Below are 17,851 nucleotides of genomic sequence, written 5' to 3'. Positions count from 1 at the left end.
TGAGAGCCAATTCCCAGTAGTGCCGAATCCAGCTGTCATCCTCATGCAGATTCCACCGTCTGCCAGTCATTTTACTGTCATGTCATTGATCTATGTTCTGCTTTCTTTTCAGTCCCTCTTCACCCTGACTGTCAATACCTTTTTGCATTCTCCTACAGGGGAGTGCAAAACACATGGACCAGACTACCCCAGGGGTTCATTGACAGCCCCAGTATTTTCTCCCAAGCCTTACATGACTGTTTGCAATCCTTTCAACCCCACAATGGGTCTGTTCTAATTCAATATGTGGACGATTTGTTGTTGTGCTCTGATTCTTTTATGTCATGTTTACATGATACTAAATTGTTGTTGCTTCATCTTTCACAAACAGGGCGCAAGGTGGCAAAGGATAAATTACAGCCATGTCAGACTAAGGTCAAATACTTAGGACACTGCCTCACTAAGGGGCTAAGACACCTGACAACCGACAGGATTGAGGCCATACAACACATGACTCTGCCGCAGAGCCAGAAGCAGATTCGTACTTTCTTGGGGATGTGTGGATACTGTAGGTCCTGGATCCCAGGTTTTTCTATTCTGGCATTACCATTGCAGGAGCTAGTCTCTTCCTCAAAACCAGAACGTGTTGTACACACAGAAGAGTCAGAGCAAGCGTTCTTTAATCTTAAAGATAGTCTGACCAGAGCACCGGCATTGGGAATACCTGATTATGAAAAGCCTTTTGAGCTATTTTGTACAGAAGCTGATGGCTGTGCAGCAGGTGTCCTCGCACAGAAACATGGTGACGCTAGCAGACCGGTAGCATACTACAGTGCACAATTAGACAATGTGGCAAGATCACTCCCAACATGTCTCAGAAGTGTAGCAGCAACGGCCCTTCTAGTAAGTAAGAGCGAGGATGTAGTATTAGGACATAATTCAACCATCTATACACCCCATGCTGTATCAGCTCTGTTAAATTCAGCCCAAACCAGACATGTTTCTTCAGCTAGATTCACAAAATGGGAACTAGCCCTGATGGCACCCTCAAACATCACCATCAAACGATGTAGCACCTTAAATCCAGCTACATACCTTCCGTATGTGTCTCTAGAGACACAAAGGGTGGGAGGTGAAGAGACCCTGGTTGATGATGAGTTAGGCAAGAATACTGACACGCATGACTGTATGAAACACCTGAATCAGACCTTTACTGCAAGGCCCGACATACGTGAAACCCCCTTAGAAAATGTAGATTTTACGTTTTATACAGACGGAAGTTGCCATAGACAGACAGAGACAGGAGAGCTATGTACTGGTTACGCTGTTGTAGACGACCAGGATGTGGTAGAAGCTGAACCCCTTGGCCCACCTCACTCAGCCCAGGTGGCGGAACTAGTAGCACTAAGGAGAGCGTGTGAATTGGCAGAGGGTAAATCAGCCAATATATATACTGACTCTAGGTACGCTTTCGGGGTAGTGCACGATTTTGGGGCCCTTTGGCGTCTTAGAAACTTTACGACAGCAGCAGGTACACCAGTGGCACACTCACAACACATAAAAGGACTTCTGACAGCGATACAGTTACCCAGAACAGTAGCCGTCATAAAGTGCAAAGCCCATACCTTTGAAGAAGACCCAGTGTCATTGGGCAACAACAGGGCAGACAAAGCTGCTAAATGGGCAGCAGGGCAACCTATGACTGTATCGACCGAGACTATGATGGTTTTTCAGACATTAGACACGCAGAAATTAATTGAAATGCAAGATTTGTGTTCCCTGCAGGAGAAGGCGGTCTGGAAGGCGAAGGGATGTGGTCAAGAGTCCTCAGGACTCTGGAGGGATGGACAAGGTAAGCCTGTAGCTCCCCGAACATACTATCCAAGCCTGGCTGAAGCAGCACACGGCCTGACTCACCTGGGTAAAGAAGGTATGTGCAAACTGGTGAGAGCATACTGGTGTGCTCCCGGATTTTCCTCTCAAGCTGGTAAGAAAGCAATGTCATGTCTTACTTGTTTGAGGAAAAATGTTGGGAAAACTATTCCAACTGAGCCATCCCACATCCCTCCTACAGACGGACCTTTTCAGGTAATACAAATTGACTATATCCAATTACCACCATGCAGGAATCTAAAGTATGTGTTAGTGTGTATTGATGTGTTTTCCGGTTGGGTAGAAGCATATCCGGCAGCCACTAATACTGCTGTGTTCACTGCAAAGAAAATTGTACAAGACTTTGTGTGTAGGTTCGGTATCCCTAGAATCATTGAAAGTGATAGGGGTACCCATTTTACTGGTGATATCTTCCAAAATATGTGTAAACTCATGGGAATCAGTAGCAGACTTCACACCCCTTACCGACCACAAGCCAGTGGTAAGGTGGAGAGAGTAAACGGTACTATCAAGAACAAACTGGGTAAGATAATGGCTGAAACTGGGTTGGCATGGCCTGAGGCTTTGCCGTTGGTGCTCCATAGCATTCGAACCACTCCTAGACCTCCTCTTAATCTGTCCCCCTTTGAGATACTGTTCGGACGACAACCTCATTTGATCGTGAGTCCACAAGACGACTTAAAGTGTAATAATGAAGTGACTGTACAATATCTTATAAGAATGAGCAGACAGCTGAAACAACAACAACAAAAACTAAAAATGCTGTCACCTGGTATGCCAGAGACGAACTGTCATGATGTTGAACCTGGAGACTATGTTATGATCCGCAATTTCTTACGTTCAGGTTGTTTAACAGACCGTTGGGAAGGCCCGTACCAAGTGCTGCTGACCAGTACTACATCACTGAAGGTTGCAGAGAGAGACACTTGGGTCCATTCCACCCACTGCAGGAGAGTCCATAATCCGGAGAAAGTGCAAGACAAAACTCAGACCGACGACATAGAACTGTCACTTGTGAGCCTGTTCCGGGAGACCTAAAGCCTGCAGTTGAGACACCTGAACCAGAGACATTGCCTCAGAACTATCTTTCCAGCGATGGAGTGGCGGTTTTTGTTTTTCTTTTGTTCCAGGATTTTCCTTGTTTTTACTTTTTCTAGGACATTCTATTTTTGTGAAGGAGGATGGAGGATGGAGGAGAGTTCTGGGAGTGATACGGATGAAATGGAGGCCGAAGAAAAGTTAATAGGATACTCTGAACAGCCCATTATCAAACTTGGTCCAGGGGTTATGAAAAGGTCTGCTAGCTCAGGAACTCGGAGGCAGTGTGAGGGGCTATTGTCTGATGAGTATTGTATCTGCAAGTTCTGCGACTCCCTAGTTGAAGAGAGATGCATCCAACGATGCCAGTCCCCCAGTACTCTGAATATAGGCGGGCATCCTTTGGAGGATTATCACTCCCTGGTGGGTAAGGTGCTAAACCAAACCGAGTGTTGTGTGTGCTCTCACGTGCCTCAAGGGCAGCATAACATAGGACTAGTGCCATTCCCTCTAAACATATCCGAAGTACTCGAATTAAGGGGTGGGAGGCCCATAGAAGGGAGGTACAATAATACTAGGTCCCCTAGTCTGACGCTTCGACAATACTCCATAGGCAGATCTTTGCTGTGCCTAAACATATCTCATGCAAAGCGCCTGGAGAATTGGGAGGCTGACCTATCAGATCAGACAATGGCTCGCCACACTCATTTTAGAGGGAGACTGACAAGGTCACTACTAGGCAGGAATGTTGATGGAGGTCACAAATTAGGGCGTATAACCAAACATAAGAAGGTATCCATTGGAAAAGTCCCTACAGATAAATGTAAAAATGTCATCAATGCCGACACGTGTCTAGAGCAGATGGAGACACTAGGCATGGGAAGTTTTATCAAAACTCTGTGTGATATAATTCATGGGCATACTGCTCCTTATGTTCTCCCTGAGGATGTGTATTTTGTTTGTGGAAGAAAAGCTTATTCCTGGGTAACTCCGAGTTCCAAGGGCTTGTGTTTCTTAGCTAAACTGGTTCCTGAAATCATGACTATTACTCATGAAGAAATGGTTGATATTCACAAGACTACATCACCACCATACATACACACACAGTATGAACACCGTGGCAAGAGAAATATGATTCCTGGTGAGGAACCCATAGCTACAAAGTTGATTAGTGAAACTGCTGGTTTCCAAGTTATGGTTGCTCTAGATCTCACCAGGACCGCTCGGGGAACATTAAACTTTAAATATATCCAAGACCTAGCTAAATTATTAGATAATATCACCGAGATGTATGATGACACTTTCAGGTATACTGGAAGGGAGCTACAAGCGTACAAGAAGGAGTTGGTGCAACATAGACTGGTACTAAATTATCTCACCTCTATTACTGGTGGGTACTGTGTGACACTGGCCACCCAGTTCGGTGTCAAATGTTGCACGTACATTACTAATAATACTGATGACCCTAAAGAGGTTATAGACCGGAAGATGGATGAAATTTTGCAGCTGAAATGGGAGTTTCGAAAGAGCCATAATTCTTCGTTATATGAGGTCGGGGAAAAGGTGGCGGGTTGGTTCTCATGGTTGAACCCAGCAAAATGGTTCTCCGGTCTGGGGGAGTGGGTACAGGAAATGATTGCGAGTGTAGGTAAGCTCCTTCTCCTTATACTGGGTGTCATCTTAGCAATTGGTTTAGTTGTCAAATGTGTTCCTACTGTGTTGAAGTGTGGAAAATGGTCTCATAGGAGTAACACTGAGAAAGAGACTGAAAGGGTGGTACCAGATACCGAGATCATGGTCTGTGAAGAAGTATTGTATAATCCTGAACTTGAAACGGTGATTGGGTGATAGTTTATTTCACTATCAAAGGGTGGAACTGTCGAAGTCAGCAAATTGGATAAAGTCATTTCAATTAAAGTCTAGCAAACTTGGTTGTCTTTGTCTGTCAAGATGCGTATGATACGCTATGGCGTACAAGGGCACGCTACGGCGTGAAAGGGCGTGCGCATCCACTACACGTGGCAGCAACAGTAATCGGTCTTTTACCATACATTCGCACAAACACGCATACTTATAAAATAGTACACATTAATGGTAGTTGCAACACATAGTCAGTTATGTCGAAATATAGTAGTATTTATATGTTATATCAGAGTTACATGCATATTAGTGAAATACACGGAACGGGTTAAAGGAATAACATCATGAGTGGTATCATAATGAACCTTGTTACATATCCTACTGTTTGGTTCATTCTGAGAGGGAATCGCAGAGTGCATACGCAAGTTATGAATGATAGGGAATTATGAACTACTTAAGACTAAGGAATCCTGGCGGGAAGAGCAGAGCATACCCCCTGCAGAGATGACCCCCTCCTTTGGATTCCTTAGGATGAACCAGCCAATGATTGATGACCCCTTGGACATTCCTGAGACCCGGACCAATAGATGCAAGCTATACCATCTTTATTGTATTACTGTATTTGATTGTGTATATAAGCAGCAGCTTGTGATCCAGCATGCAGACATCTTGTCCCCAGACTTCAGGATTGAATGACTGCACTGGATCCAGAGCGCCTGCGATAAGTAACGGCTGTATTTACTATTACTTCGCTTGAGCATATTATTCTACTCATTGCGAATAAATCTCTGTGCTTTGGAAACACAACTCGAGGTTCGACAATCGTTATTGGTTAGTGACAATACGCACATAACAGTGCGCTCTACTCTAACAGATAATTCCTGCAGGATACGTCCAATACATATATGGAATGTAAAGTTCCAAAAGAACATACAGAAAAAAAATAAAATAATGTCACCTGTTAGTAGCATGGTCATTAATGACAAAACATAAAAAAATGAAAAAAGGTTTTTTTTCTGCATTTTTTTCCCATTAAAACCTATTTATTTGGATATTATTAATGTCTACAAATGCATTTTTGCAGTTGCTCCTAATGCAAACACATGTTCTAGCAGGCATAGATGACTATCATCACTAGTATTTGGTACTTACACCCGACCTGTAGCTGGTGCAAGTGATACAACGGAAAAACATGTACCTTAGAGTTGCCCAAAGCTTAATAAGGACGTTGCGGCAAGCAGTCAAGCTTGGCATGTCCTTACTATACATTGACTTACACCCAATCCTTTCCTCGTTCCGCCCATGAAATCATCGGCTGTAGTAAGGGTCTCTTGAGTGCAAAGATTAATTGGAAGTTGCTGCATTCACTGGTGTATGGTTCAGTTCTGGGCTTGCGCAGAGCAATTTTATGCAAAAATACGACATTTATGTTCCGTAATAAATCAGGCCCCCAATTTCTAATTTGCAAGAATCTATAAAATTCTTTTGAAGGGAGAATTATTACAGCAATTGGATGACAGGTAATAAAGGTTGAGACATTTATCAAGCTACGTGTTTGAAAAAGTGGAGATGTTGGTGAGTTGTGGGATTAATGGAAAAAAGTTAAATTAATTTAAAATACATCTTTTATTTTAGCTATAGCTAATATGTCTTCGTTTGATAAGAAGTCATATTTCCCTATGCATTTGAATTCCTTCTTAAGCATAGTCAACTATTTCTTGGTAATATTAATTGGGAGGGCTTCAGATTTAGAAGTATTCAGTTTATCAATTGAGGCTTCACTATAATGTATCTCTTGTAAGGCCAACAATGAAGTCTCCAAGTTTATTACTAAAAGAACAACATCTGAGAAAAGGCAGCTTTATGTAAAGTTTCCTTAAACCTAATACCTGTAACTAGGGGAACTAATTTTCACAGCTAATGGCTCAATTGCTATAATGGAGGTTAATGAGGACAAAGGGCACCCTGCCCGGTTCTGTTTGTGACTTAAAAATTAATCTTGAAAGTCAAAACCTCATTAGGACTTGTTTTTTAGGTTCTATCCACCCTTTCTGTAGTACATTCTAGAAAATTATAGCTAGAATCTGATTCCTTGCTATGGACAACATCTCCACTTGTCCTAGTTTTATAAATCTACCACTATGTCTGTCTGTAATTTAATGTTCATCATTTTGAGCCTGACTCCTATTTGTGTTGCATTATCTATCAGTATCGTTTCCAGGAAACACGGTGGCTCAGTGGTTAGCACTTCTGCCTCACAGCACTGGGGTCCTGAGTTCAATTACTGACCATGGCCTTATCTGTGTGAAGTTTGTTTGTTCTCCCGTGTTTGCAGGGGGTTTCCTCCGGGTGCTCCGGTTTCCTCCCAAACTCCAAAAACAATCTGGTAGGTTAATTGGCTGCTATCAAATTGATCCTAGTCTGTCCGTGTGTGTGTAAAGGAATTTAGACTGTAAGCTCTAATGGGGCAGGGACTGATGTGAGTGAGTTCTATGTACAGCGGTGCGGAATTAGTGGCGCTATATAAATAAATGATGATGGTGATATGTGAATATTGAAGAGTTTTCTGGTGGATTGGTTTGCATAATTAATGTTAGGGCTTCTGAAGCAAATGTATGGATTTGTTCTGAAAGTATATACATATGTCACACCCCCTCTGGTGTTGTTGTTCACAACTGCCAGTGACTAAATGTGTAGCCCGGCACTAGGACCCAGAGAAGACACAGCAGGAATATTGCTTAGCAACAGCAGGCTGGTATAAGGGGATCAGATCTTGTGTGGAAAAGAACAGCCGGGGACCCAGAGAGGAGGAGATCCTGGAACCCCCCCTTGTAATTTGGGGAGCTGGTCCACTATCTGCTGCCACTGGGAGCCATAGTACAACAAATTATTGAGACATCTGATTGCACTATATCACCAAATTATATAGCTTGTGGAATAATGTCATAGAGTAGTTGGGTAGGTCTTCGTTAGGTACTGTCCCAGGAATTTATCTGATCTTTATATTGCTGTGGCTAGAGAAATACTCTTTCTCTGAGTGTCGTCAATTCACTTTGAAGAGAATTGTGGTCTGATATAACATTATCTCATTTACATTAACTTTGTAATGAGAGTGAGAGGACATCAGGTCTGTCATTTTGTGTGTTTGAGGGCTCGTTCAGGTCTATGCTCCATTAATGAACTTTCAAATGCTAATTCCTGAAAATTGCATTTAATATAGAAAGAACGATTTTAATGATTTCGCTATCACAATTATGGCACAAACTATCATACATTGACACGCACTAGCAATACAATGGATTGCACTCTATGTGAAAAATTAGTTTAATATGCATCACTAATATGGGTCAAAGAGCGCATTGATTTTACTCATTTTCCCAAAGCATATGTGTAAACGAGTCCTGAATGTTACTGAATTTTACTAAAAATACAAGGATTTAGCCTTAATTAATAAATGTTGTTTTTGCACATCATTAGTTTGTAGAATTGCTACCAGGGTATAGACAAAATCTTCTTGATACCCACTTGATAATTAATTGCAAACAGGTCAATAGCAAATAATTTATACAGTTTTGTAGCAGGCGGTAAATATACAAATGTTTATATGTCTTTTTATATCTATGTGTGAAGGAAGTAGATAATTTTTTAAAGCAGATAGCTGGTTTCTAATTACTACAGGCAAATATTGGGTTAATAAACCTACCTTTTTCACATCAACCATGATATTTATTGGTGGCAGTTCATCTTATCTTTTGTGCAATGAGTCACATTTAGTGAATAAATATTTCTTCAATTCATCCAAATGTCATCGCTGTCAACCTTTGAACTCAATGATATCTTTGAAATAATTTCTTGACAGCACTGAGAGAGTTGTGGATTAGAAATGGAACTTAAAAAATAAAGCTGTAAGCTACATCAAGCACTTCACACTTTAAAAAAACATTTTTTTCTCCCTAACATTTGTCGTTTTGTGTCCTTTCACAGGATTTACAGTCAAAAAGTTATAATGACCTGTGATAGTTTATCGGCATCCAGGCTTTTCTGATTTAGTTTGGCCAATCAGAGAAGAAGTTTGCTGCTATCACTTGTTGCTGAAATAGGTTCAGTTATTTGACCAGGTAAGCTTAGATTTGCTGGACAACTTTGCCCACCTCAAAACTGGAGAGCCCTGAGAGTAAGAACTAGAGTTTTTTTTCACTCATCTAAAACATGTGATGCATACAGTAGACATTTTAAATATCACTGAACCTAAAATTCATACACAAAGAGGATATATATATATATATATATATATATATATATATATATATATATATATATATCAATCATACCTCACAACTTTTAAAGTTGGGGAATCAGGAAATAGGTGCAAAACATATGATAAGAAGCATGGTCACATGCTGTACCACCCCTAGCCCCCTCCCCTAAAAAACAATTCCACACACATCAGTGCCATAGTGGAGCAGTCATGAAGGTACCTCACCACAGAGCCGTAACTTAGAATTCTAGCGCCCTGGGCGAGAAACACAAATGCCGCCCCCCTAGCCCTCAATTTTAACCAAATTAACCTAACATATTCCTAAATTGCGCCCCCCTTCAGCGTTGCACCCTGGGCGGTCGTCCCTGTCGCACAGCCCTAGTTACGGCCCTGCCTCACCACTATATGTCACACAGGAGAAAGCTCTCCTTATCAGGGTGGCAAGACAGAGCCGTCAAATCGGGACAATCCTACCTAAATTGGGACTGTTAGAAGGTTTAATATATGTAGACCCCATACCGTCACAGAAAGTATATGCATTTCACATTGTATTTACATCTGCTGTGCATCTGAGTGCAAGCTATCTGCAATTTAACAGCAGCTAAGAACCATATGGACAATGCAATCTACCCATTTTTATTTATAGTATCCCAGAACCTACTTTATCCTGTTTTAGATTCTATCATCTCACCCCTCTCCTTTCTCTGCTTAAAACTGTACTTATTAAGGCATTTTAGTCTTTCCTGGTAAATGTTGTTATATAGACCATGCACCATTTTAGATACCTTTGTTTGCACAGCCTCTAAATTATACGTGTCCTGAAGATATGGCCTCCATAACAGAAGAAAATGTCATGCAAGTTGCGGTCCTCTCAGGAAACACTGACAAAATCAGGATCCAAGGAGGAAGTCAGGAGCCGAACCGAGGTCACAACAGGGAAGTCAGTCAATTGGAACAGGAGTGGGATAGCAGGAATAAAAGAATAGTATAATAAGAATAGTAGAAGCACTGGAGCTAAGGTGGATATAATACTCTGGAACCCTAATGGTGCTAGAGTCCTCCTTATATAAGGATCCCAATTAAAGACCCAGCAGTCAGTGAAATCACTGACCGCCGCAGAGAAGAATCACGTCCTGTTGCCTGATTACTCGCTTATGTACCGACCCGGCAAACATCTGACCACTCGCTGGATATCTACTTGGCTATTGGGTTTCAGATAAGACCACCAGTATTGTTACACTGTGACTTTCCGACGGGTTTGAAGAGTGGACATTTTGCCTAATGCAACCAATCAGATTCCAGTTATCATTTATTTAGTACATTATATAAAATTATAGTTAGAATATGAATGGTTGCTGTAGGAAACATCTCCAATTTTCAAACCTGCAGGAAACTTGAAGCCTGATAAATTTACCCCAGATGCAAGAAAACTCACAATTTATCACATCTACAGGAGGGATTGAGTATTTAGGAATAGGAGTGAAAGTAGGTAGGAGCCGTTGTTTACTAAAAACAGTGTAGAATGGGGACATAACAGTAGACTCATGGAGATGGTTGTTATGAGCGAATTCTGCCCAGGGAAGGAGTTCACTCCAAGAGGATTGGTGCTCAGAAGAGTAACAGCGATGGAACAATTCCAAGTCTTGATTGACCCACTTTGTTTGACCGCTGGTCTGTGCTTGGTACCCCAAAGAGAATTTCAAGTTTATTCCCAAACTTTTACAGAAGGTCCTCCAGAACTTGGAAACGAATTGCACACCACAGTCTGAGATGATCACACAAGGGCATCCATGAAGGCAAAAAATGTTTTTAATGAAATGAGAAGAACGTTTGGAAACAGATGCTAAATCCTTGAATAAAGTGGCCCATTTTCAAAAAAACAGTCCACCACGACCCAGATGGTGTTGTATCCCTGACTCACAGGTAGTTCAGTAATAAAGTCCATAGATATAATGGACCAGGGTGATTCTGGCACAGAGAGGGAAAAGGAGGCTAGAAGGAGACTGCCCAGGGTTTTTGTGCTGGGTGCAGATGTTACAAGCTTGGACAAATTTGAGTTAAGAGTGGGCCATTAGAAATGACAAAAAATAATCACAATGGTCTTTTTGGTACCAGCATGTCCTGCAAATTTGGAGTTATGTGCCCATCTTTTTGCCCAGAATTTTACTACGGAGGTGAGGAGCCACGAAAGAGTGACCAATGGGTGGTATCTTCACTGGTGTGCTTGTTAGAGCCAAAATGTTGGTGGGGATGATAAAAGACTCTGGGTTGAGCCCCTTTTTATGTGAGAGAAGTGACTGGGCTATAAGGGTGGAAAACCCTTTAATGAATTGGGGGTAGTAACTGGTGAAGCTGATAAAATGATGGTTGGCTTTCAGACCAGTGGGCTCAGGCCATTTGACTATTGCCTTGACATTTTCCAGGTCCATCTGCAGCCCAGAGACAGACACTAGGAACCCTAGGAAGGGCACTTGGGTGCACTCAAAGAGACATTTCTCAAGCATGCAATTGAGATGGTTTTTCCATAAATGAGAGAGCACTTCTTTAAAATGTCTTCGGTGGGAGGACAGATTAAGAGATCATCAAGATAAATGGCTACGGAGTGATAAAGTAAATATCGAATGCCAGGCAACAGGATGAAAAAGCTCAGAATTTCCTTGGATGGCCAGGCGGAAGTCACATCCCATTGCTAGGTCATAGGACGTGTCTGGCCGGGGAAAGAAGGCCGACGTCCCTACACAGTGAGGAGTGTGTGGGGACGATGCCTGACACTTATATAGTGGCAACACCACCTATTTCTGGTAAGTGTTCTTCCTATGCAACTTAGTATTTGACTGGCCTTCCCCATTGCTTTGCTACATTGTCTACCAACCTTTACATCATCTGAAATAGTGACTTCTATATCCCGTTCCTCCTCTGTAGCTGTCATATTTGTTCTGTTAATAATATATTCAGCGATTGGATTTAAGAGACCGAACTGTATGATTTTGCTTTGTTTGAAATTGAACTGTTGTTGCTCTTGACCATTTATCTAATCTGCCTAGAGTATAAATCATGTTGGTACCCTCCTGTGTGTTTATCCTGTTACGTATCTTTGGGTACTCCACTGGTAATTTCTCCTTCTTCTGAATACATTATATTTGCTACAAATCATCTTTCCTTCAGCCAATATCATATCCACCTTTATATCCAACACAAGCATTCCAGTTTATTCATTAGTCTTTGAAATGAGACACTAAAACGTATATAAGCTACATCTATGACTCCACAACTCTTCATGCTGAGAGCAGGTTATCTGCAGTCTCTATTGATGACTGAATATCGTCTATGTGTATAAAAATGTCTAACTCCTTGATAGCGACCTTATCTTAAATATCTTCAGCTCTAATAAACTTCTTTTTGCAGATATATTATTTAATTTCATTAAAAGTTTTATATAAGTCAACTGGTATTTTAGATGGGGTGTTCATTTCATATTGTAAAGTGCATGTGGTGCAATAAGTGATAGCTGGTGGAGATGTTTATCTCTACAGTTTATATTTACTAGCAGTAAATAGCACTTTAAAAATACCACACTTAGATAGTTAGTATAGTTACATATCATTTATTGAGACTATCTTCTATTTGGGACTATGCTGCAAATTCATTATAGTAGATCTTCCAGGCAGTGACTATATAAGTTATTTATTATATTTTTAAGAAATACACAGAACTCACTGAATGCAAAATGTATAGAGGGTTTATTGGTGATGTTTCTAAATTTTAAATACATGTATTTAAGCCCTCATTACACCTTGGGTATTGTCTTGCTAAAGAAAATGTAGAAGCCATCCATTGTGCTACAGTTCCAGCTTTGTAGAAACCAGATCATTATTCCAATGTGTAAAATAATGCAGCGAATGCAGTTCCACTTGGCATTGTCCAACATCTATACAATTTTCAAGACACTTCATTTATGTGCAATAAATCCCCTTCAGATAAAGGAGATTGCTCCAACACCTTAAAGTGGCTAAAGAAAACCCTCCAGATTGTCTATGAAAAATCATGGATATATAAAAAACAAAGGGAGGGATTTGTGGCTAGAATTTGTCAGTCTCTCAGGGCATCCCCACAGTTATACATTATATTTTAGTTTGATTTGAAATAGATTTTTACATCATGTCATCTCACTTATGATAAATTCACACTGGTCATTAATCACATATGGAGAATGTTTCTTTTGATGATGTTGATGTTCTCCTACAATGCAACAGTTCATTGCAGCAATGCAGACACAAATTTCAATCACTTGTCACAACAATATTGACCTTAATTCGATTGTCCACCTACAGCTAGGTTATATCACTAGCTAATGCTATATATAAATATATATATATATATATATATATATATATATAAATTAAATCAGCAACTAAGGAGAAAACAGTGAATAGAATTGTCAGGCATTAAAATGTGCAGAGTTATATACGTCAGTTTACTCTTGCTGTAAATCAGGCCTGTCCAACCTGCGGCCATCCAGGTGTTGTGAAACTACAAGTCCCAGCATGCCCTTCCAGCTATCAACTGGTTGTCTACTGGCAAAGCATGCTGGGGCTTGTTGTTTCACAACATCTGGAGGGCCGCAGGTTGGACAGGCCTGCTGTAAATCGTTCCGAAATGAAGTTAGTGGCAAAACCTTTTTTTAGAGATGTAGAGAACGATGCACAATAGTTTATGAGATTCTTATATAGTCAATTTAAAAATATCCATATAACCTTCCTTTTTTTTTACTCATATTTATGCATTTTTTAAACAAACACATTGATTATTACAATACACTATATATACTATATCTTTTTATCCAGTAAAAAATATTAAATAGTCATAAGTAAAAAATAATAAAATAGCTGACAGCGTTTTTCTTTACAGTGATATGGTAGCAGTACATGACAATTGCCAATTGACTCATTTCACAGTCACCTGTAGATGTCCCCCATATAACTCAGAAATGTTTCAGAAACCGTTCTGGCCCCATCTTAACACAAAGAGATCAGTATAACCTAAACATTTTTTGGCTACAGCTGTAATAAACCACAAACAATACAAAATATGTTTTATTATTGGATAAAGAGTTATGTAATGCAGTGTCATCCTATTTACCTCTTATAATTTTACATTTCTTGAGTCTGTACATAGCACTGTGAAATGTTGTTGGCAGTGTTCAATAAACCTTTCGATCTGTATTAAAATATCTAAATATGATTGGCGGGCCTTTAGGTTTATATGAGAGGAACCAGATTACCATCATGAGTCTGCTTATTAAAATGTGTCATGTATTACATGATGCTCTGAAACAGACAAGGCAAGAAATTGGCAGGTGCTGTAAAAGGAAAGAAACTCTATTGGAAAAAATGTCGGTATTGTAATGGTCTATTTAAAACTACCAACAACATATTCAAGTTATAGTACTATCATTTATAAAGTTTTTTAGTGCAAAATAAAAATGGGGTAAAATACCAGGTGTCATTGCTAACATAGTAGACTAGATTGACTTATTTTTTTTAGTATAATAATTCTGCATCTCAAAGCCGTATTCTGTAAATTGTGCAAATATGCAGTCCTAGATTTCAAGCAAATACATACTATTCAATAAGCCTGTTTCTCTTCACATTCTCTTGTGCCAATAAGACTTTTAGCTAAAAATACCCAAAACACACTAAAAATCAGTGTGTTGCAGTTATTATGGGTCTCAAATTACTTAGGCACATAATCATGGAAGTGGGAAGAATTTATGTTTTCAAGTTTACAATGTAACTATCACTAAAGCAAATTTCACTGTGTTATAGTATATCTCTTTCAAGCTGAAGGGTTAACAGGATCTTTATTCTGTCTTGTGTCTGGCACTGTGTGGGAGAAACGTTCTATTTTCTCCTTGAGTAGATCTGGCTTTGCTTTTATTTGTAAACAGCTGTGCAGAAAAAGAAATTAGAATAATTATGCACAAGATCATTACAGTCTCATATGAGCCATAGGATCAGTATAGTATTATGGCACATTGTAAAGGTCTGTTAGGACCTAAAATCCCAAAAGCTTCAACTCCTATATGGAATTTAATGAAGGCAGTATTATAATATACATACATCATATTGTAAAGCATTGCAATGTGCAGTCATTCAAAGGAATAAGCATCACCGGATATCATGGATGTTTATTCCTTGAACCATAGTTCCTTATAAACAGTGCAGATGTAGTAGCAATAATAAAAATAAAAAGCCTGGTGGACTTCACTACCGTCATTGTGGCAACTTTATTCCTTACGTAAATAGCTCCCTATCATTGATGAGGAGGAATGAGAGAATAAGAGGGCTGGATTACATAAATAAATGAACCCCTCGAATGCTCACATGTGATCACAGACCACAAGCTTATTTGATTGGCCGGATAATTATGTAACAGCTAACTTACTGCAGGACTGCACCCTTCTGCAACTGGTGGAAGTAGTCACAGCATGCTGCAATCTATTCTGACAGTCACAGGAGACTGTGGCATGTGTAATTTTTTCCCAATTGATCACACGTGCGCCAATGCAGTTTAAAATGATCTGTGTAGCCTAGAAAATAAACCTTACATTTACTATGGTCTTTAAATAATGTGTAAAAGACAAAGTATTATTCCATGTTGAGTTATGAGACTGTGACCCTTCCAGCAGAGTCATTTGGAAGCCCTGTAAATGAATGAAAACTATAAGAATATAGATAAATGAATTGACAGCACTTTGTTTTCCTGCAACAATAAGGTATACAAAAGCTAGTTTTACAGCAAGAACAGCCTCAACCTGTTGCTTGTAAAACATGTTTAATAAAGGATTTAAAGGGAAATTATCAATGAATTTGTCAAATAAATGTGATATTGTAAAAAAAAAAACCACTATGGTAAATTTCACGGTTGAACCTGAAATATGCTTAAAATTAACTGTTTCTTGTATAATTAATTGCATATTACTGGCCATGTCTACACATAAACTGCATAGGTCTTTTACCCTGAACAGATCCCATACTGCTAAGTTACAGGAAGTTACTGTAGCGGCTGACACCCATAGTTTGTTGAGAGTCTCCACCCTCTCTATAATAAAACAAGTCTGAAAATTGGAGAATGAGGGAGAAATCATAGAGGGGGTATACATTAGGTGATTTAAAGGGGAAGCTTGAGGGCCAGTGCACATCAGATGCACCACCTTCCCTCTTGCGTTACACCCCCACCAGAGCTGCTTGCCTTAGCAGGTGGGAGGTAAGGGTGGCAGCCTCTCCTGTTGGGACTGGGGGCTGTGGCTCTTGGCTGTGACATCATAGCCAAGCACCACACTCCCAGCATAACACTGGCAGCTTCACATGTAAGTAGCTGCTGGCTGCTTTCTCTTCATTTCAGTGGCTGGCACTCTGCACGGAAGTGCAGAAGGGGCATTAAAAACACTGGACTAGTGGCATTATTTTATTCATTCATAAACATTGGCGCCCTAGACAACCGCCTAGGTTTGCCTTATGGTACCTCAGTCCCAGGGCCTTCAGAAAATGTTATTGCCCATGCAGATTTGTTTATTTTCATTGCTCGAGGATGCAACAAAGTATGAGATACCTGTGCAGTTGTATCTACACAGCTGAACTGTTCTTTTATCAATGGGGATGAAAATAAAAGAAAATGACTGGACAATAGAATTCTCTGAAGCTTGAATCCCCCTTAAATAAATAAACGGTTCTTAAAATACACAGTATATTTTCTAAAATTGTGTTCTTAAACTTATTTTATATAATTTAGAATTGTTTGGTGGAGGGGTATAGATTTGTTACATATGATCCACAACAAGGTTTAAAGAAATTACAACTGTAGACCAAAATAACCTGAACTATAAAAAACAAAAACAAATAAACTTTAATTATAAATGATATATTAAGCTAGGGAAGTATCATATATAAATAGCTATACTATATTTGCCTTCTAACTCCACAGCAATAAATGCAACATTATTTAATTTGTTTACGTACTGTATGTCCAATGTTCCATTATAAAGTTGTAGAAACAGATCAGAACAATAGAAATGAATTTGTATAGTAGTTTGATTTGGCAATAAGATCAGTTTCAAGATAATTTCCCCTTAAATAAGCCCTGCTAAGGCTGTAAATAAAAGACTTAAGAAAACAAAATTAAATTACCACAGTTTCTTTTTTTCCATCATGACATATTTGCATATAGAACAGATTTTTGCATTATTGCTCTACTTATAAGAAGATATTAAGGAACTTATAAACAGACTGGCACATTACAAACTTAAGGTTCTTTGGTGAAGAATGAAAAAAAAAACAGTATTTTGTTGTAAAGTAAATTCAGAACTTGGTTTTATCTGTTGATCCTTTGGATTCTCTCGCATAGAAGGGAGAGGTATTGAGTGAGCTTCACCATAGCAACAATGGCGATTCCACCAATCATCATACAAGTCGGCCAAAATAATGAATGGAATAATACATTGGAACTGTAGAGTTTGATCAAAATGACATTCTTTTGATTTCCTTCTGGGTCATAGAAACACGAAAAACGTTGATGTTTTCGGAAATTCTCCATAATAATATTGACAAGTGTCATAGATGCTTCATAATTTTTCCCACATTTCGGTATATATGAACACTAAAAGGACAAAGAAGAATATGTTAAATACCACTCCAAACATATGCATCTTGCTTTAAAAAATTGCACTAAATTTATTACCCGCAGCAATGAGCAAATTATCTTTGCATTTAAGATATAATTTGGCTTCTCATGGAAACTGTACCGTGGAGAAACAGATTTTAAAGG

At 39.5% G+C, this 17,851-nt stretch overlaps 1 protein-coding gene across 1 annotated transcript in view; it reads right to left on the bottom strand.

The window, feature by feature from the left end:
* Positions 1-12,751: 12,751 nt before the first annotated feature.
* The window catches only part of KCNMB2 (potassium calcium-activated channel subfamily M regulatory beta subunit 2), a 375,173-nt gene continuing 370,073 nt past the window's right edge, over positions 12,752-17,851 (bottom strand). The window contains exon 6 of the mRNA XM_075202157.1: positions 12,752-17,683. Coding sequence (XP_075058258.1) covers positions 17,399-17,683 — 285 coding nt within the window. The 3' untranslated portion in view covers positions 12,752-17,398. The remainder of the gene's footprint in view (positions 17,684-17,851) is intronic.

This window comes from Mixophyes fleayi, chromosome 3, assembly GCF_038048845.1.
Source record: "Mixophyes fleayi isolate aMixFle1 chromosome 3, aMixFle1.hap1, whole genome shotgun sequence".
NCBI lineage: Eukaryota > Metazoa > Chordata > Amphibia > Anura > Limnodynastidae > Mixophyes > Mixophyes fleayi.
The sequence above is the reverse complement of the archived record's forward strand: the minus strand, read 5'-3'. Positions and strand labels throughout refer to the sequence as shown.